The following is a 21105-nucleotide window of genomic DNA, read 5'->3' as shown; positions in this document are numbered from 1 at the left end:
AGAATTTCCCACAGAGAACAGGTTTCCCATGGCATGTGACAGGCAGAGCAAAGCACCCAGAGTATCCTTCTGTTTTTCTACCATATTAAAGAACAGTCTAGCTATCTCCTGTGACCAGGTTAAATCCTCATGTTTCTAAATAAACTGCTAAGGTGTTCAAATCCTCCTCCTGCAAGGCAAATAAATCTTTGTTTTTCACAGAGCAAAGAGGCTTTTTAGGAGCAGATACCAGTACAATGCCCTCAGTCTTAATGTCTCAAGTAGAAAATTGCACTCACAAAGCAACTTCATAGAGAGGTTCTGAAAAGAAAACAAACAAACAAAAAAAGAATCTAAGATATGCATCGACTTGTTTTATGTGTAACAGAATAAAACCCAACTTCCAGGTGTTCCCACGTTTAGGGAATAACCCTCCCACAGGCCTCTCCCTGGATGGGAGCGATGGGGATGGGAGCGTCCGGCCCGCCCGTCATCTCGGACCGGGCCCTCCACCGCCCGCACGCCCGCCCCGTTCCCTCCTCCCGGGGCTGCTCCCACCGCCGGTCCCGGCCGGCTTTGCCGCTGCTCACCTTCCTTCCTCCGCCGCCACCAGCACAGCCCCGCCGCCAGCAGCGCGGCCAGCGCGGCTCCGCCCAGCGCGGCCACCGGCCCGTAGAGCAGCGGGGACGGAGCGACCCGCGGGGAACCTGCGGGGGGACAGCAGGGGCTGTCACTGCGGCCGGGGGACACGGGGACAGCAGTCCCCCGCTGCTTCAGACGGCATTTAAATCCTAACCGAGAAGGGGCCGAGGCCACTTGGGGGCTCAGTCACTACCCGGCTGTCAGAGATGACGGGATGGTTTAGTTTGGAAGGGATCTTCTAAAGCCCATCGCGTTCCACGCCCTGCCATGGGCAGGGACACCTTCCACCAACCAGGTTGCTCCAAGCCCCGTACACCCAGGCCTTGAACACTTCCAGGGATGGGGCATCCCTGCGTGGGAACAAACATCAAACTTCAGGCTGCAAACACCACCGCCAACAGACATGTGGGTGCGAGCTCCTGCCTGGATAATGCCTGGTATTTGCCATGCCAGTGCAGCCATATCTGCCACAAACACAGCAGCCAGATGTGCAGCTGGTCTGGCATGATGTTTGCTGCCCTGCCCTTGCCAGTACAAATCTAGTGTTTCCCAGCATGAGACTCCACTCACATGTGCCTGTGAAAGGCCCCACTGGAGCAGCATCTATCCTGGAGACTCGTGTGGTTGGGACTGGATCTGTCAGTGGAGAATAGTGGATACATTACAGTCCCACTGGGAGCTGCTCTGGGCATCAGGAAAAGAAAATGGGGTCTGCTCTGCCAGCCTATTACCCTGTGTGTGTCTTGCCAGCAAGCCTGGGGCAGCATTTGGCAGTCATGTCCCCCTCCCTGACCATTGCCCCACAGGTTCCTTGGCAGCCCTGGTTGATAACGATGCATCATGCCTGGCTGCAGCATGGCCTGGGAATGCTTTGCCTTTGTCCTGCTGGCACTTGCCTGGATTTTCAGAGGACACGTTCACTCCCTCTCTCCTGTGGTGACTCCCTAGCTGGCCTGGGGGCTTTGCCATCAGCTGTACCATAAACTCCATGAGGTGTGGAGGCCTGTGCTAGGTCTCTTGCCCTAGGTGAGCTCCCTCTGAAACTCTGCAGCCTCAACATTTCTGGTCCCAGAGGGACACAGACAACATCTTCTTGTCCTCTCCCAACATCAGGCACATTCTCAAGCAGAGAGGGTGCAAACCTCTAATGTAGCCTCTCTGGGTAACAATCAAGACAAAATTCATATTCAGCATAGATGTCCGACCTGGCTATGGAAGAGCAAACTCCCTGCCTCAGTCTTCTCCTGCCACAGAGATTAATAACCCTGGCCTGGGCACTCACGTGTTGCTGTGTGCTCTGTGTCGCCGCTCTCACCCTGACCTGTGGTTGAGTGGTGTCTCCCCGTGGTTCCCACATTCCTCTGCGAGGCCGCTGTTGTTGTGGGCACATCTGCAAGGGGAGGGGGAGGGAGAGGCTTACACAGGGGTTTGAGCACATTGGGGATGCTGCTGTGATACAGAATTGCCCACAGGTGGGAGAGAGGAGCAGGAGGAAGCAGTCACCTCCCAGCTGACAGGAGGGGGATGCTGTGCCAGCAGTGTTAGCCAGCACCTGCAGCACTGAGCCTGTTGCTGTGCTGTTCCCTCCAGAGTGTGACTGCTGGGAAAAGCACCACAGGCCTCCAGCCAAAGCTTCCTGCCCTGGGAGCTCAGCAGGCTCTGCCTCTTTCTCGGGCCACTGTGAGGTGCCTGCGCTTGGCTCTGCCATCAGGGGCTTCACAGCTCTGCTGATGGAGGGAGAGCCGAGGAGAGCTGCAAGTTTTCCACCAGGCACCCATGACAGAAAGGTTCGGATTGAAAAAGGTCTCCGAGGCCATTGAGTCCAAGGTGTCACACACCGTCCTGCAGAGCCTGGAGGTGTCAGGGCCTGGCGTGTGCGAAGTGCAATGTGTCTCCCTGAGGCACGGAGCTGGTGGTGGGGAGCAAAGGCCAGTTTGGTTTGTTCTGCCATCGAATTACCACTGACTTGTTCCTTGTTCTCAAAATAAAGCTCCGACTCCTTGTCTAAACTTGCTGAACTGCAGCGAGCAGCATTACAGAGGCAGGGAGAACTTCAAAAAAACCCACAGAGGAATAAAGAAATGTCGGAGGTAGAAAAGAGCAGTTCCTCAAAGAAGTGGAAATAGAACACGGTCGGTACAGAAGGACACAGGCTGGAGCCAGCGGGAGGGTGTGTGTCAGAGCGCTGAAGGCGTTCGGCATTTCCTCCTTTGCGGGCAGGGAAGGAGGATGCTGTTCCCTCGCACTGCAGACGATGCTGTCGTGGCAGCTGCGGCTGCGGGCACTCACCTGTCACCGTGAGCTGCACAGCATCGCTGCGCTGCACGGCGCCGGCCCCGACCCTGTTCTCCGCCTCGCAGAAGTACGTGCCGCTGTCCGAGGGCCGCAGGCTGGGCCACGCCAGCTCAGCCCCTCTGCTCAGGAGCGCGGCTGTGCCCGCCGGGGCGCTCCGGAACCAGCGGTAGCTGATGGGAGGGGACCCGCTGGCCTCGCACGTCAGGCTGGTGCTGGCTCCGGCCGGCAGCGTCAGCCCCGGCTCTCCAGCTCTGATGATGGGCTTGGTGGCTGCCACTGGAACACAAAGCAGAGGGGCTCAGGTCACGGAGCCCTGGCTGTGCTGGGGACGGTGCCCCAGCCACAGCAGCTCTCGCTCTTGCTCTCGCTGTCGGTGCCTTGCTGGGAGGAAGCAGCTCAGCTCTCACATCGCCTCCCTGCACGGGCTGAGCTCGGCTCACCTGTTTGTTAACCCAGGTTACACCAGCTGTGCCACCATTGCTGTCACCCTTTCACAAAGTCCTGCTCCCTGGGGTGGGTGGCCCGCTTGCAGAAAGACATTTTTGTAGCACACATTGAGGATGCTCAGGAATGGGAGAAGTCAGGCTTGGCTCACACAACACCCACTTGCTGCAAGAACCACCGAGATATTGGCTGCTTGCACAGAACCAGACCTGGATATTATCTCAAACGTTATGGGTTCAACTGGCCCATCATTAGATCCAGTGTGGGCTGTTCACTAACTGGCTCCTTTCCCCAGTTCATTGCTACACCTCCACGTGTTGAGAAGGTTAACCAACACAGCAAGGGAGGCAGATGCTTCAACCCCCAACCTATATGGGCCTGATAGTGTGGTGTGAAAGAGTATTTACACCAACACTGGTCCCCCTACCTTCTTTTGGTTTAAGATGGCTGCACAAGCGCAGGGCTTTACTGCTGGATTTACCTTTGACAACTTTAACTGTAGTGGTCATCTCTCTTGTTATCAAGCTGTTATCTGTAGACCTCCAGACAACTTGACAGGTGTAGTGTCCACTGTCAGTCATTTCAAGGTTCTCAATGAGGAGTGAGGCATCCCCTGTGCTGTGCTTTGGGACGCTGACTCGGCCTCGGAATTTAGCTGGCAAGATGTGGTCACCAGAATCATCCCTCAGGAAGATGGTAGAGACACTGGAGTCCCGCTCCAGACTCCAGCTAAGTGTGTGCTGTGTGAAACCTTCTGAAGGCATATAGGTACACGGTACAGTGGTGGATCCCATCCATGTGCCTGTGATCTGGTGGACACCAGACAGATCCGGGAGGGCTGCAGGAAACAGCAGTGGAAGGGAAGAAATCAGAATGCAGCAGAAGAGGGAAATGTCCTCTGGATAGACAGGACTCACCAGGCAGTAGATGCCAGCACACAGCCAGGTCTCAGATGTGCTGAAGACCACAGCACTAAGACAGCTCACATCATCAAGCACGGGGAAGCAAACAACTGCCCACAACTATTTTTGTTGTGTCTCTCTCTCTGGACACTTGCCAATTCCTAATTCTTTCTTGGTACAGAGGCTCCTTGTGGGCAGGAACATTTAGAGATATTCCCTGCAGTACTGGACCTGGAATAGGAATGGTGGACCAAGACCTATCCTTTTACTTTAGCCTTGGAAAACTTCAGACCTGACCCAGATCAGCACCCTGTCAAGCATTCAGGTAGGCACAGGAGAAGAGTGGGCAGATTTTCTCCGCACATTCTCCCAACTTCTCCCACTGCCTACCTATGGATCCCACATCTCCTCTGGGAAGTGCATCTTGTAAGTAGCAAATCACCTGAATTTCATTTGACTTGGGTCCTCTCTCCCCATACCCCTTATTCTTCTCCCCTTTCCCCTCCCCAGAAAGACACTGGCTGTATTCAGCAGCTTTAACTCACAAAAATTTGCTTGAGAGGAAGATCCTGGTAATCTGCAAAGCTGGGATATTTTATGACAAAATGGGGAATATATTTCAGCCCAATTTTCTAAATATCAGGAGCAATCCTGTGCTCTTGTATACAACTTGTAAGAGCACTTTTCTCCTATTTCCCAAAGCTATCCTCTGCTGCTCTCAGGGTCATACATCCCTGAGAAAGGGTATATGCAACCAGAGGCATAGGAATTGAAGCCAAGGTTCCAGTTCCAGCTTTCCTGATGCAACCAGAGAGTCACTAGGTAGGAGAGACCAAGGGGAATCAAATGTGGTGTCACCTGGTCTCACAGCTCTTCTTCCCAGGCCCATGCTAACAGAACAATGAGGATGAGTAATTAAATTTACAATGCATACCCCAGCTTCACCAAGACTGTTTTGAGAGCTGGACACCACAGTGGGTCCTTGCCAAGGGTCCCAAAAATCTGCTTTCTGCTCTTGCCTTGGGGCAGGGGAAGCTGACTTGCCCAATACTGCCCCATTTGCTGTACTCTTGAAAGCACCTTGTTGTATCTGATGCCAAAGGAGACTCTCATGAATTCGGAGGCTCTGTGGTTAATACAATAATAAGCTAAAGACTTTCTGATTGACTTGTAAAGTAAAAAAAAAAAAGATGCTATAATTCAAAATATTTTCCCTACCCTCTTAGTACTCTGATTTTTTTCTTATACATTGAAGCATTTACTCACCGTTGCAGCTGATGAAAGTCATCACAAACACCACTGTCCACCCAATTTCTCCCATTCTCCTAGAAGTGCAGGTCTGTCCTCCTTTCTCCAAGAGACCCCCACCCTCCTGGGACCAGACTGCAAGTGAAGAACACTTCCCTTTATTCTGTCTTTTGTCATCTAGGATCCTCTTTCTGAAACATCACGAGTCCATTTCACTGCTGAGTTAGGTGAAGGGTGAAGGAAGGAGAAAGGCTGTATGGATCTTTCCAGTCCCATTCCCTGTCCCCATCCACTTCTCTTGATGCAGCCCAGGACCCAGCTGCCTTTCTGAGCGGCAAGTGCCCATTTCCAGGTCATGTTGAGCATCACAGACTCTCTCAGCTCACATTTCTGCTGCAATAGTCCAGTTCATGGGCAAAAGTCATGCTCTGAAAGCACACACCGTGTTTGCCAAGGAGGTGACTTCTGACTGGCAGCCAAGGGACAATCTGAGTGTGCTCTGTAGGTTATCTTTAAAAGTACTTCCAAGAATTATCTAGGTGTGATACACAGGATTGATCTGTGCTTACTAATTATTACCAGAATGAGAAGGGCTGACAGAAGGATAAGAAACATGTATAAAATCAAATCTACTGATGTAGTGAATTCTGGTACAGGCATTTAATAGTCAGTAGAGCAGCTTTTTGGGATTTACTCAATAGCCATGCCTTAGCATATGGTTCTAACAGCTGCACCAGGAAAGCAGTATCTATTGAGCAGGAGCAGATGTGTCTGAGGGACAGGGAGCTGTTTTCTACTGGAGCTGGGAGAGAAAGGTGAATGGGATGGTTTTGCCACAACCTCATCTCATCACAACAAACACCTGTCTGCTTGGGCTGAGACATTCACCTTGCAGCTGAAACCATCTCTGGAAGTTCTGCTCCATGTCACTGACAGCTTATTCCCTCTCTGCTAGGATAATGAAAGCTGGAGATTACTTTTTTCCCAGAGTCAGTAAGGTAATGAGAACTGCGTGGATCTCATTTCAGTCCCATGTGGAGGCATGTCCTTGCTGACTGTGATTCCAAGTTCCACCCTGCTGATTGCTGTAGTGGAACTTGTCTGGAGCAAAAAGCTAAATGTTGTGCTGCAAGACCTGGTATAAAAAATTAATCCAGGGCTCCCGGCTGAGAGTCACAACTGGCTGCCATCCTGCTGAGGAAGGTGATGGGGGCAGCTGCACCTGTTCTTGCAAAGCATGTCTATGTGAGACATTGAAACTTGATTTTTGCTGACTTTACTTCTTGGCATCTTTGCTGCAGCTTCCAGTGGGGTACCAGTACATATGGTCTGTATCCACCTGTCCATGCTGCCCCTGAGAAGAGTTTAGTGATGTTTGAGTCCTGCCAAAAAGCAAGCAAGCAAACAAAAAAAGCACTTGTTAAAGTTGCTAGCTGTGTCACTCAAAGAGGGAAATGTGTCCACTTTCATAGAGATGATTAAAGCCCAACCTTTTCTACACCCTGATGGATGACTGGCAGTACAGCCTTGTCCTAAACAAACAGTCTCCTACACAAAAAGTTTAAGAGAAGTTGAGTTTTGGGGAACATGCCCTGAAAGAAGTTGAAAACCCAAGCTAAAACTGCTGATAGGATTATTTTTTGAACCGGACATGCAAGACTTCCTGAGGCTCTATTTTACAGGATTAAAAAACAAAAGACTCTTTAACTAAAGTGGACATGAATAACTGTAGTTCCCCAAATGTGATGTAGATGACATCTTTCTCTCCCTGGATACAGACACAGCTCTCTGAGTCACACAGTCAGCCCATTTCTTCCTTACTAAAAGGACTCCTCATAGTTTTGAATCTGAACAAAAGAAGAAAAAGCTTTCAATGTCTCAGACATGTTGGCTGGCTACCTGGTTTATTAAAATGCAGTATTTTATTCCAGTGTCTCTGCTCTGGGTTAAACTTGCTGCTCTCTCCCATGCAGTGCTGCAGGTGAGTGACTGCAGCCTGTGCCCCCAGGTACCCCCCTTCCTCCCACACAGGACAGGATACTCTTGCCAGCCTCATTTCTTCAAGTACAACAGCTCAGGCACTCTTTGTTCTGCCATTTCTGCTACTCACCTTGGGTTAACTACAGGTGACACAGCCAAGTCCCCATGTCCCCAAACCTGAGAACAGATGGTCACTCAGACCCTGTTCAAAGGGACCAGCTCTGCTGACCCTGCATCTTACATTCGTGTTCTGAGAAAGTTTGCCAGTGGCCACTTAAGTTTGCTATCATTTCTATGGTGATAAAAAAGATCCTTAGCTTTCAGTTAGGTGAAATTCAGTACCCAGATGTGAACAAATCACCAAAAACTAGGTAACTAAAGAAGAAAGGTCTAAAAGTGCTATTTTTCAACCACATGCACTCAACAAAGCAGCGATTTTTACTTGAGACTTTCTTGTTTGGTCCAGCCACAGCTAACTCTCAGATCTGACTCAACAGAATATATTTTGCTAAGTACTTTTTGGATTTCCCAGAGTAGCTGATAGTGTGATCTCCCCCAGTCATTCACACCACAGTTCTGTCACATCAGATAGTCATAAAGTCAGTCATCAAAACATAACCTTGTTCCATTTAAAGAAACAGAAATTAATGTAAATTAGCATTTCCCCTTAAGGCTTGTGTGACAGAAACAAGATGTGCAAGTGTTCTCTCTGAAAAAAATCACTTCCCTTCCCAGGAATTCCCAGGTCAATGACATTAATTCTGTGTTGCTATTAGCTTGGCCAAATCCTTGTAAACAGCTCCTGATTCCAACAAAGTGAACCATATGTCTGATGTCATCTGAGTTCTCATTTCTTTCCTGGTGCTGCAGGTGGGCTGCACATCCCAAGCCCTCAGAACAGTACAGATGTTTCCTTACCTCCAGGTACCACATGCACCAGCTGCTGGTGCTTTCTGGAGTCTCAGCACTGTCTGATGCTGACTTTTTCCATTCTGCCCAGTTCCTCCTCCCAGTGCTCTGCAGAGGCTGGCTGAGCTCTGGGTCTGGTAAACAAAGCTGCTGGTCTGGGATGATCTGCTGTGACTTTGGCTCATCCCCGGTGCTGCCACTGCACAGGAGCTGCCCTTCTGCCCAGGTATGCCCCAGACCAAGGAAGGACCTGGACCTTGTTCAACTGTCCCACAGTGCATGCAGACACAAAACACATGGAGACCAGGATTCATGGATTTATTTTCAGTTTTATGAGCTTGCCTTACAACAGCTGTATTTAATAGCATCAGCTCCTGGTGCTGGCTGTCCAGCCAGGATAACACTGCTGTTTAACCGCACTGGTAGGGCTACATTGCCTGTGGCTTTTCAGTGCAGCTGGAATTGAGTGATTTTGGAGCAAGCTGTGGGATTCCTGGCAGCCATTAGCCATGGGGTTTCAGCAGTGAGAGCTCTGACCATGGTGTGACTGACCACCCTGTCCTCAGTGGGACACCATTTCTGCATCTCTGCCTTCCCTCAGTACTCCCTTCTCTGGCTAGAGCTCTGGCCACATCATGACCCTGAAGTTGAAGAGCACTGCAGGTTATTTCAGGTGGCCAGAGCAGTCAGGCTGAGCTCAGATGGATGGGCAGTGCCCCAGTACCTGCCACATTTCCTTCCTGCCTCGTTTGACCTCACACATGCACAAACACATACACACACACCTATTTTCTCCACATCTACAGTTAGCTGCATGTACATGTTGGCAGTTTTCTCCATGACAGCACCAGCAGCTGCCAGGTATTCCCTTTTCATTCAGAAATCAAGATGTCCCAGCCCTCGATTTTAAAGTACATTCTTAAGAAGGAGAAATAAAACTTATAGGACAGGAAAAAATATAAGGTCAGTGATAAGTGCCTGGAAAGTGTGCCTGCTAGTTTGTGCATACTGATGAACTTTTAAATCATTATTTCCTGTAAGTTCCCATTAGACCCCTGGCTCTCAGCCAAGGTGAGCAACACTGCGTTCCACATTTACTTCTGTGCTACATACAAAGAAGTACTTTCTCTTGCCCTTTGAAAGTGCTACCAGACAATTATCACTAATTTCTGCATCCTTGTCAGAGAAGCTGTAAACAAATAGCCCCTTCACCTTCTCAGCCCTGACCCCCCTGGGCACACTTTGCTCATTTGTTTCTTCTTTCTTTTTTTCCAAGAGACTGTTCACACAGATGTAGTTTTGTACCAATTATTGCTCTCCACAGTCTTTCTCAGTAACTTCTCTTGCTCTGCTAAACCCAAGATGAGGCCAACATGCATAGTGGTAGTCCACGGCCTTTACACTACCACAATCCTGTTTTTTGACCAGAATACCTTTCCATTAGCACCTCACACTCCCTGTCATGTCTGGAGAGTTTTGAACTGATGCTCACAGACCTGCAGATGCAGAGCTGTCCTGAGTGTGAGCAGCACAGCAAGTGGTGCATTAATCCTGTGCCTGTGTTACCAGTGTCTTGCTCATCCCTCAGGTCACTCCCCCCTTTTCACATCTGTCTGCATGGCTTTTAATGGGACACAGGATCACCCTGTCTGTTATAAAAAGGTTCTTCTGCAACTCTGCATGATAGATTTATTCAGGGCAGTAGAAATTATTCATAACTTACCCTTCAGGCCTTTTAAGCTGGGAGGAAAGCACTTCTTGAGTATCTAGTGAGGGGCTGTGAGTGGCAAAATGAGCCACTTGTGCAGAAATGCACACAGCAAAATTTGTGAGGCACATGTAAGCAATGTTACCCCAAACTTCTGGAAAAGTATCTAATTTCTTTCAAATACCCATCATGCATTTAAAGAGAGAACAAAGAACGTGAGCTCAGAAAGAGCATGCCTGACTGCAGTATCAGAAGCACCCAGAGCTGTGGACAGTGTGTCTAGAACCTCACTGCAGTGTGGGGAAGGAAACCAAGGGCAGCACAAGGACTGCACAGGACATTCCTGCTTCCTGCACCGCTTCTCCCAGTGTGGCAGGTTCCAGAGTTCCTCTTGGCATTAATCTGCCTTTCAGTGTTTCTAGAAGGTCTCTAATGTTAAATCTGTGCAGCTTCAGGTAGGCAGGAGAAGAACCATCAATTCCCAGGGCAGCTGCATCCTTCCCTGTTCACCCACAGGGACGTGGATGCTGAGCAACCCTCAGTGCTGGCTCTCCTTACACCACACCACACAAAGGCTGGGAACACTGGTCCTTTTGGCCAGATAAAGAAGTAAGTTCAGTACAGTGCTCCCAGCCCGGGACCTGCATGCTGCAGCTTTCAAAGGGCTTTCTTGGATAGAGGTGGTGAGAGGGAAGCAAGGAAAACAGAATCAGAAGTTCTGTATAGCAGTCTGTAACTGAAGTTCCTGACAAGATATTAATTTTCACTGCAGGGATTGTGAAAGGAGAGCAACCACTGCTTGTCCAACCTATTTGTCAGGGGCAAAAATGAAAAGAAACACGCATTTTGTCTGGGTGAAGGTGCTCCTCAGGACTGGTATCTGCAGAGCATCACTGGTTCTCAGGAAGTGTCCCCTACTTCATACTCAGATTCCTGGGGGTTTGCAGCACAGTCAGACACATTCTTATTTACTTCTTCAGAGACTTTGTTTTCCCCAAGCTCCATCACATAGTTATTTTCAGTGGAAGAGATGGGTTCCTCATAGTGACCTGTGCTTGAAGAAGCTGCTGCTCTTGAGTTATGGCTGAAATTAAAAAGCAAGAAAAGTGGCAACCAGAGTAAACGAAACATCTCCCAACCAGCAGGATTTTGATCAGTATCGTGGTCTGACTCAGGCCTATGTAGACCTGGGGATCTGGACTACAGCAGTATTCTGAAGGAGAGATTTTTGTCCTTTGCTGTCTGGTGGCAGAGAAACCTTGGGCATTGGAGCAGCATAATTTCTAACCCTGAGAAAGTTTCCAGGGAGAGGCAGCAAAGGGTGTGCAAGAATGAAAGCTTTACCACCATTTCTTGCACTGGCACAATCAGATAATTGCTGAAGTAAATGCTTACAAAAAATATTGGAGGAAGGGTAAATTGAGAACTGAAAGCAGCCCACATCTACCTTCTGGCTTATGGTATCTAATTTTTTAAATGAAGATAGATCCTCTAAAGAGAAATGTCATCACAACATTTGTTTCATTGCTCAGGGGTCATCTGTTACTTAAACTTCTGCCTTACACACTGCTGGGGAAGCAATGGGATGCTGGCACATCCCACTGTAATACTCAAGTCAGCAGCACTTTATACCTAGAGAAGTGGTTCTCCTTGTGTGCTTTGACTGGATTACCAGGCTTTCCAGTAAAACTTCCACAGGTCACAAGTAGATCAGGATGTGAAACCTGAGTTTAGAAACAGCTATAAAACTTCCTGCCACAGCTATGGTTAGAAGATGCAAATTCACTCAGGGATGTTTTGAGGATAAATCAGAGCATAACCAGTGGTGTCTAGAAGGTGGGCCCCTTTCCTTTGCATTTGAAAAACACTGGCAATTTAGCCTTGGAAAAACATAGAAAATTTAGCCTTGGCAATCATCTTCAGTAGCCCTCTCTGGGCTTAGGAGTCAATAAACAGCTCTTGCTCACTTCTACAATTCTGATATTGCCATGAAAAAGAAGATCTTTCTTCCCATGAAAAAGATCCTCTCTCTGTGCTGCTGTGAAAAGCCCACAGGCCATCCTACAACTTGCTGTTGAGCTAACTGTGAACCTCTTCACCCAGACTGCTTAAGGGGGTTTTCATTATGACAGCTATAGCAGTACTTTTTATTTCTTCTCTGATACAGCACCCCAGGACTCATCAATGTGCCAGATGAAGGGTTATACTCACAATTTTACATCATAGACTTGAGCTGGAAAAGAAAAATCAGAATTTGTGTCAATAATTTGCATTTACATTATTTAAAAAAAGAATTCTGTTGTTTATCTTCTTGGTTTAACAAAATGACCTCTGAAGACAGAACAAAAATAACAGCCTTGGATATCGTGTCCGATGGGTGAGGACTCAGTTTCCCAGGATTCACTCCAAGAAAACAAAAACAACTCAGCTATCACGCAACTGGGTCAAAATAACCAGCCCAATGTCAAAGATGAAGTTGAGGTTAGAAACCAGAAGTCCACAGTTTCCTTATTTATTAGAAGTTCAATAAAGCACAGTTTTGAAAGTGGCTATTCTGGATTCCTTAAAAATAACAAACTATAAAAATAAGAAAAATGGCAAAATAAACGTGACAATTTTATTCTCAATTGGTAGCATGGAAGCATGGGAAGATCATTAGAGCAAGAAAGGAGAAAATGAAGTCTGTGGGATCCCAAAGCACACCTGTGTGTTCTCTGCACAGCTGGTGAGGAAGGGGCTCCAAGGAACATTTGGTTAAGGGGATTTCTGGTGGCAGTGCAGGAGAGACAAAGGCATTCAGTGAATGGATGCTATGACTAAAGACCACAGAGGAAACAAATTCATATGGAATAGGGAGAATTGACAATGACCTCTTCCCTCTGGGTGCCAACTACAGGAGCTACCGAGCAGCAGCTGGTGCCAAAGGCACTTCCCAGCAGCAGGACAGGATGAAACCTCAACTTCAAAGATTTGAAGCTATGAGCCCAGCCAAGCAGGTGAGTCTGAACACTGGGATGTCTGTAAGGAGCAGTGATAAACAACCATCCCAAGGCTCTGTGGCAGAGCAAGCCACCCACCTTGGGATGGGCTGCAGGGCAGGGACTGAGCTGCTCCAGAGCCAGTGCAGGGATGGAAGAGTGCAACTCAGCAGCACCAGGGCCACTGCTGCCCCGACCCCATGTGTGGTGCCTGGAAAACCCTCCTGACTTCAAGGACTTCTCTGCCTCTTTGGACATCCCACCATCTGTGTCAATCCACGCACATCATCTGCTGCCTGCATGGTGCAGGTGCCAGAGCTGCACCTGGTGGCTGCAAGCACTGCTCCAGGCCCCAAAACCCATCAAGGGTAAAACCATACTGGGCACATGTAAAACATTCAGGCTTTCCAGAACATTCTACTCACCGTCTTTGGGCTTTCTAATGCAAATGATGAGAGAGATGACAAGGAAAACCACAGCACCACACACCACAGCAATCAGGATGACCAGGTAAAGGGACAAGCCAGTCCTCTGGAAATCTAAAGCAATACAACAGAGGATTTTCAGACAAGGGAGCCCTCCTGGGTGACAGCAGCAGCAGGTACATGATATTGACCATATCCCTGAGGACAGCAACAGCCAGCCCTGTCTGAGCACATGGGGCTGTGACCCCACAGATCCTTGGTGCTGTGGCTCTGAGTGGGTTTTGTGTGACTCAGCACTGTATACACCTCACCAAGAGACCACAGCTGGACAGACAGTGTCCACCTCGTGCTGAGGTGACCAGCGATGTGAGCTGGGCAGGATAACTGCACTGCAGATCATGAAATAAAGCTTTCCATTCAAGGGTGCTTCTCAGTTCTGTTTGGAAAGTGTCTAAACCTGTCACAATGCTGCAAAGCTGGAGGATGTGTAGACCTGCTCAAGGCACACATTGAGGCTTTTCTGCTGTTTCAGCTTTGACAGTCCAAGATAAAGATGGACCAACTGCTCAGGAACACAGCAATAACTCTGTGCACTCCATATATCAACAGTTCTTTTCATTCTTCCATAAAAACATCTCCAGCCTTTAAAGAGTCACCAAGAATTCCTGGGGTCCTTTGAGAACAGCTGTTAATGCACTTTGCAGCTAAAAAGGCAGAACACTAATTTTGAGGCTGAAGTTCCTGACTACTGAGCATCTGGTTTGGGTCCTTAATCTTCCCAGCTTGGTTTTGCTCTTACGTACCATGAATTGTTTCATTCTTCCCTGGATATCCCACACCACTCTCAGAAGTCGTTGCTGCTGCTATGGGCAGATCTGCAAAACAAACGTGAGTTAAAGACTGAGAGTGCACTTCCAGCCCTCATTTTAGCACCAGAAGATCTGGGATTAGAGCTGTAGGATCAGAAGAGAATGTCTCCATCCCTTTTGTAAGGCAGTGAAAACAGGCAAACTGCAGAAATGAGCACTGTGTATACACTACACTATAGAGAGAGCACATGTAGTATCATATAGTCACTGGATGGATACTATATATAATATATATCCTAACGAAATATCATCCAAACATACAAAGTTTCCACAAGCAGGCCTGCTCTAGTCCATCTTAAATTCCCACATCCCACAAAAAAAAATGTGAAATCACAAGCCCTCCTTCAAAACTGCTGTTGCTGGTCAAGTACATGTTTTCAGTCAGGTCTGAGAAGGCTTTTGCATCCCTTGTGCCTGCCAGTGGAGACAGAAGATCTGCATCCCCTCAGCAGCTTCCATTCAGGACCAGGTAAAAAGAAAAAAAAAAAAAAAAACAACAAAAAACCAAACCATTCCATCCCATACGCTCTGCAGCTTAGGAAATGGCATTTTCAGCAGTCCTAAGACACATGAAGTCACTCCTACAAACCTAGCCTATTATACCTCTATAGATTGGAAATGGAGGGAAGGAAAATCTACTTTCAGAGATATATAAGTTAAAAACTGAGGCATATGGACTGCAGTTCAGTACTGTCAATACTCAGTTACCCAGCAATAAAACCACAGCCAAGCACTGGCGTCACACTATCCCAACACCCCACCATTGCCATCAGCTGTCACCACGCTCACCCTGACCTGTGGTTGAGTGGTGTCTCCCCGTGGTTCCCACATTCCTCTGCGAGGCCGCTGTTGTTGTGGGCACATCTGCAAGGGGAGGGGGAGGGAGAGGCTTACACAGGGGTTTGAGCACATTGGGGATGCTGCTGTGATACAGAATTGCCCACAGGTGGGAGAGAGGAGCAGGAGGAAGCAGTCACCTCCCAGCTGACAGGAGGGGGATGCTGTGCCAGCAGTGTTAGCCAGCACCTGCAGCACTGAGCCTGTTGCTGTGCTGTTCCCTCCAGAGTGTGACTGCTGGGAAAAGCACCACAGGCCTCCAGCCAAAGCTTCCTGCCCTGGGAGCTCAGCAGGCTCTGCCTCTTTCTCGGGCCACTGTGAGGTGCCTGCGCTTGGCTCTGCCATCAGGGGCTTCACAGCTCTGCTGATGGAGGGAGAGCCGAGGAGAGCTGCAAGTTTTCCACCAGGCACCCATGACAGAAAGGTTCGGATTGAAAAAGGTCTCCGAGGCCATTGAGTCCAAGGTGTCACACACCGTCCTGCAGAGCCTGGAGGTGTCAGGGCCTGGCGTGTGCGAAGTGCAATGTGTCTCCCTGAGGCACGGAGCTGGTGGTGGGGAGCAAAGGCCAGTTTGGTTTGTTCTGCCATCGAATTACCACTGACTTGTTCCTTGTCCTCAAAATAAAGCTCCGACTCCTTGTCTAAACTTGCTGAACTGCAGCGAGCAGCATTACAGAGGCAGGGAGAACTTCAAAAAACCCACAGAGGAATAAAGAAATGTCGGAGGTAGAAAAGAGCAGTTCCTCAAAGAAGTGGAAATAGAACACGGTCGGTACAGAAGGACACAGGCTGGAGCCAGCGGGAGGGTGTGTGTCAGAGCGCTGAAGGCGTTCGGCATTTCCTCCTTTGCGGGCAGGGAAGGAGGATGCTGTTCCCTCGCACTGCAGACGATGCTGTCGTGGCAGCTGCGGCTGCGGGCACTCACCTGTCACCGTGAGCTGCACAGCATCGCTGCGCTGCACGGCGCCGGCCCCGACCCTGTTCTCCGCCTCGCAGAAGTACGTGCCGCTGTCCGAGGGCCGCAGGCTGGGCCACGCCAGCTCAGCCCCTCTGCTCAGGAGCGCGGCTGTGCCCGCCGGGGCGCTCCGGAACCAGCGGTAGCTGATGGGAGGGGACCCGCTGGCCTCGCACGTCAGGCTGGTGCTGGCTCCGGCCGGCAGCGTCAGCCCCGGCTCTCCAGCTCTGATGATGGGCTTGGTGGCTGCCACTGGAACACAAAGCAGAGGGGCTCAGGTCACGGAGCCCTGGCTGTGCTGGGGACGGTGCCCCAGCCACAGCAGCTCTCGCTCTTGCTCTCGCTGTCGGTGCCTTGCTGGGAGGAAGCAGCTCAGCTCTCACATCGCCTCCCTGCACGGGCTGAGCTCGGCTCTGCCGCACAGTCCTGCTGTCTGTGCCTCTATAAACACCCACACTGGGATGAGGGAGGGCAAGCTCATGGTGGTGAAATTTAGTAAAAGAACTGCCATACCGCATCCCTGGACTTCCCCACTGCTGCATGCTCCTGGGAAACACTGAGCCATTGGCTACAGATAGGGGCACGGATGAGCTGTACTTGAGGAGCCACATGTCCTCCCCGAGCTGCAGGGTGCAGGGCAGAATTTCTCTCTGATGTATTTGTTGCTGCTTGCTGGAGGCTGACTCTGATCATTAAAATGCTTCTGCGTAGAAACACACAGTCACTGCCTACCTGCTCTGTCTAATTCCCAAAAGCCTTCCTGGTCCAAGCCTTTCCCTCCCAAACAGCCTCCTTCTTGGATTTATTTACCTTTAACAACCTCCAAATTGGTGGTGATCTCCTTTGCTATCAGGCTGTTGTTGCTGTCTCTCCAGGTGACCTGGCAAGTGTAGGTTCCTCTGTCAGAGATCTCCAGGCTCAGGATGAGGAGAGACACATTTCCTGGGTGATCCTTTGTAATGCTGACTCTGTCCCTGTACTCAGACAGGAGAACGTGGTCACCAGAGCTATCCCTCCGAAAGATGGTGCCTGAACCCTTGTCATGTACCACAGTCCAGGTGAGAGTTTGCTGCACAAGGTCCTCCACAGGCACATAGGCACAAGGCAGAGTGACAGACTCCTTCCAGACACCTTTGATCTCACTGAGGCCACTCAGCTCCAGGAAAGCTGCAGGAAGAAAAGAGGATGAAAATTAAGCCACAGAGGAGCCAGGGTGAAGGCAGCTGCCAGGTAGCGAAACCATGGCAAGAGCATTGGCAAAGAGAACCCACCAGGTGAGAAACACAAGCAGTCGGTGGGAGTGTGAGGGCTGGGCTGCTCACGGGTGGGTTAACCAAAAATCAGTGTGGCATGAGGCAGGTGGATGGGAGGTGGCTGATGGCTCAGGGCACTGACTCCTGCCATGTGTGCAGCCTGGCTCCCCTGCTCTGCCTGGTGCTTTCCTGCCACCACCAGCACTGAGTAGAGCACAGGGTCAGAGTTATCGGCTAACTTAGGCCTGAGAGAAGGAGCTGGTCTAAACTCCAAGTTGCAGCTCCCTGGTCTCAGCCAGTGTCTGCTCCAGACATCACCCTTGGGGCTTCTGAGGAACAACACAGACTTCCCTCCTCTACTACCTATTTGTTTCTCTGAAACACACCACTCTCTCAGCCTAAGCCAAACATGAGACACTTGAACCACTGGGTAAAGAAACCAAAAACTCTTTTTTCCTGTAAAAATAAGGATTACTGCTTTTGTCCCAGTACATTTCTCTCACTCTGAGGAGTGACTCTGAGCTCTTCCCAAAACAGAGCTGCCCCTGCCAAGCACACGCAGTCACCTCAGGGGCAGGGGCTGTGCCCAGCCCAGACTCACCGCTGCAGTGGAGAAGGGAACTCAGGAGCACGGCTGCTCGCAGCACCATTCCCATCCTTCCTAGGGCACAGCTGCTCCGTCTCCAGCCAGGCTGACCCTCTTTCCCCAAGCTGTGGTAAATCAGGAGCACTTCCCTGCCTGGGCTCACTCTGTCACTGAGCATCTAGGACAACGTCTGGTGTCTCTTCCTTCCTCTTTATCAGAAAACAAGTGTCACAGTAACCACTGTCAGAGGCGTGGGCAGGGCAGAAACCCTAAGGAAGGGTGAAAAGAGGAAAGCTTAAAAATTACTTCTACGCTGTTTTGTGTTTTTCCCCTTTCTGTTTTTAAGTTCTTTCCTTTCTTTCGATTCCTAGGCAACTTTTTATTCTTCTTTTCCTCCTTGTGTTACTTGCTGACAAATAAACATTAACACACAATTGTACACACAGGTATAAGAGAGCACCTGTAAGAAACTGAACTGTCTAGGTTCTCACAGTTCACTTTCTCACCAGCTTCTGAAACACCCACCACTATGCTTTAAGTTAAGGTTCATTAAACCCTTTAAATCTTTACATTACCAGTGCAATACAGATGATTGCTGTAGGCCTCTTCCCACTGAAATATTCTGTATCACTCTACCACATTTAAGAGAAGAGGAATTCAGGTATACAAATCTAAAGCCAAAAATTTGCTAAGAGCTGCAGATATCTGGGCCACCAATCCCACTGCATCTCACAGACAGATCCTCCCTTCTCACAGAGCAATTTAGCTGCTTTGTTTAATTGATTAATTGTTTTCAATTACAAGCCCTAATTGGGGCCATACATCCTTACAATGCCTTCAGACTACTTGGGAAACAGGTGAACATGGAGATGCCCAAAAAGAAAAAGAGGAACTTGTCAAAGTAGAAAATCTTTGAGACCATGAAATTATGGTTTCTTAACTGCAATTATATATTACTATTCTTTAAATGCTATAGGTAATCTCTATAATTCAGTAATTGAGCACTAGTCCTGTCCAAGAGAAGTATCTGTTTTCTACTGAAATATCCCTTTCAAAGGATTTTACTGCCTTTTGCTGTTTTCTACAGCTCTTAATTTTTCTTCTGCTCCAATAAAGGAACCTCTTCTTCTTCACTGCATTCAGCTGAACTGAAATCAGCCTTTGCTGTTACACACAAATTTAACATCCTATCCTCTAATACAAGTAATCAGACTAATTCAGTGCAGCCAACCAAATCCCAGTCCCTGGTCTGGACACAGCCCTCCTGTAGTGATAGTGAGACATGGTTTTGGTCTACAGTGGCACAGTGGGATCCTCCCTTGTGGCCATGCATTCCTTCATAAAAATTTCCTATGAGATGCCACTCCAGCCTGCAGCCACTGGGATAGGGAGAAGCAGGAAAAGCTCCTGTGGGCTGCAGTGTTCACGTACTTCTTGGTTCAAGGAAGGAAAAGACCACATTAAGATCAAATCATTGGATCCCCTTTGCTGGGAACAGAGCTTGCTGGAGGAGGGTAGAAGCCCACACTGTCTTGAGCTAAAAGACAGTGGTTTGGCTGGGGTAGAATTGTCTTCACAGTGGCTGATATGAGGTTATGTTTTGCATTTCTGCTGAACACAAGGTCGACAATATAGAGATATTTTTGTTCTTGTTGATCAGTGTTTACATAGACACAAGGCCTTTTCTTGCTTTTTGTACAGCCATGCTGGTGGGGGGGCTGGGGGTACATGGGAGATGGGGAGGGGACGCACCAGGACAGGTGACCCCAACTCACCACACCACATGACATCACACTCAGTGTTTAAAGCAGGGGGGAAGAAGGAGGGGGGACATATGGAGAGATGGCTTTGTCTTCCCAAGTCACCATTACATATGAGGGAGCTCTGCTCCCTGGAGGTGGCTGAACACTTCCCTGTCCCTGGGAAGCACTAAATGAATCCTTTGTTTTTCCTTGCTTGTGTGCCAGCTTTTGCTTTCACTATTAATGTGTCTTTATATTAACCCAAGAGTTTCCCAGCTTTTACCTTTCCTGTTCTCCTCACAAATCCCACTGGTGGGAGAATGAGCAAGTGGCTGTGTGGGGCTTGATTGTTGGCTAGGGTGAAAATACAACAGGAATGTATCCAGATCAGTGTGATCTGGACCAACCAGCAAGCTGAAACTCAGACTGTGTGACTAAAAAAGATGTGTAGGAATTTATTTGTGTATTTACATTTAACCTGTTGGTTGGGAGAACTGTGGTAGGAAAAGTGTTGTCCTTTATGCAGCACCAGGCACCTGTACCTAAGGTGACTGTGGCAGCAACCCCTTGCCTCTGCTTGGGGCATCTGTGATACCATGATGCTGCTTTTCAAAACAATAATCTTGTTGTAGGAGACAGCAAAACATTCTGAGCGTGGGTGGATGAGGTGGCATCACACAGCCCAGGAGAGACAGAGCAAAATCAGTTTTTCTTGTGTTCTGAAAAGCTCTGTTAGCAAGTACACAGGAGATATGAACTGATGGCAAGGCTCCCACGGTCAGTGTGGGAGAGCTGGGCCAGAACAGTGCAAGAGGAGATCTGAAAGGAGCATGCAAGGGGCGCTTGGCACTTCCTCAGTCTGCACTCACCACGCCTGGGAGTGTTCTGTGGATTCCCAGCACAGGAACGATAAGGGAGAGCAATCTTTCCTCCCCAGACAGAGCGATGAAGCCAAGGAGCCAGGCACGTGCACTGATGCTGAAGGAAGGAAGCTGCTGCGGCCATGGGTAACAAACTGGTGACACATCAGGCTGCAGTGGGGCAGTGCCCCCACCCAGGCTGGCACATGGGGGCTGGTGACTCCCTGCCTGGCCACTGGCCCTCAGGCACAGGCTGGGCAGCAGCTGCACTGTGCTGGGGTGAACTGGGCTGCAGGTTGAGCCAGCTTGTCATAGCAGGAGTCTGTCCATAGCTCCATCTGCCAACTCCACTGCTGTGTCCTTGTCCTTATCCTGAAGAGCAGCATGTTCTGTATAAAGATCCTTTTTCTTGGCAGTGAAAATGATGAATGGTTCCTTACTTCAAGGAAAATCCCACAAAAACTGTAATGACCATGGTGCCAGTTACCCTGGG

At 49.2% G+C, this 21105-nt stretch overlaps 1 protein-coding gene across 1 annotated transcript; it reads right to left on the bottom strand.

The window, feature by feature from the left end:
* Window positions 1–8703: 8703 nt before the first annotated feature.
* On the bottom strand, window positions 8704–18173 carry VSIG4 (V-set and immunoglobulin domain containing 4). The gene is made up of 8 exons (XM_062502986.1): window positions 18026–18173; window positions 16982–17338; window positions 16142–16423; window positions 15175–15243; window positions 14314–14385; window positions 13511–13624; window positions 12319–12340; window positions 8704–11191 (listed from the first exon to the last, which is right to left on the bottom strand). The coding sequence occupies exons 1-8, from the start codon at window positions 18078–18080 to the stop codon at window positions 11008–11010; spliced, it is 1155 nt and encodes a 384-aa protein (XP_062358970.1). The 5' UTR covers window positions 18081–18173; the 3' UTR covers window positions 8704–11007.
* Window positions 18174–21105: the final 2932 nt, after the last annotated feature.

The sequence above is a fragment of the Cinclus cinclus genome, chromosome 15, assembly GCF_963662255.1.
Source record: "Cinclus cinclus chromosome 15, bCinCin1.1, whole genome shotgun sequence".
NCBI classification, from domain to species: Eukaryota; Metazoa; Chordata; class Aves; order Passeriformes; family Cinclidae; genus Cinclus; species Cinclus cinclus.
The sequence above is the reverse complement of the archived record's forward strand: the minus strand, read 5'-3'. Positions and strand labels throughout refer to the sequence as shown.

Coding starts and splice junctions, on each gene's coding strand:
- VSIG4 (XM_062502986.1), bottom strand. CDS start 18,080: ATGGGAATGGTGCTGCGAGCAGCCGTGCTCCTGAGTTCCCTTCTCCAC. Junction 15,244..16,141: donor TGTGCAGCTCACGGTGACAG/GTGAGTGCCCGC, acceptor CTCCCCTTGCAG/ATGTGCCCACAACAACAGCG. Junction 14,386..15,174: donor GAGACACCACTCAACCACAG/GTCAGGGTGAGC, acceptor TTTGTTTTGCAG/ATCTGCCCATAGCAGCAGCA.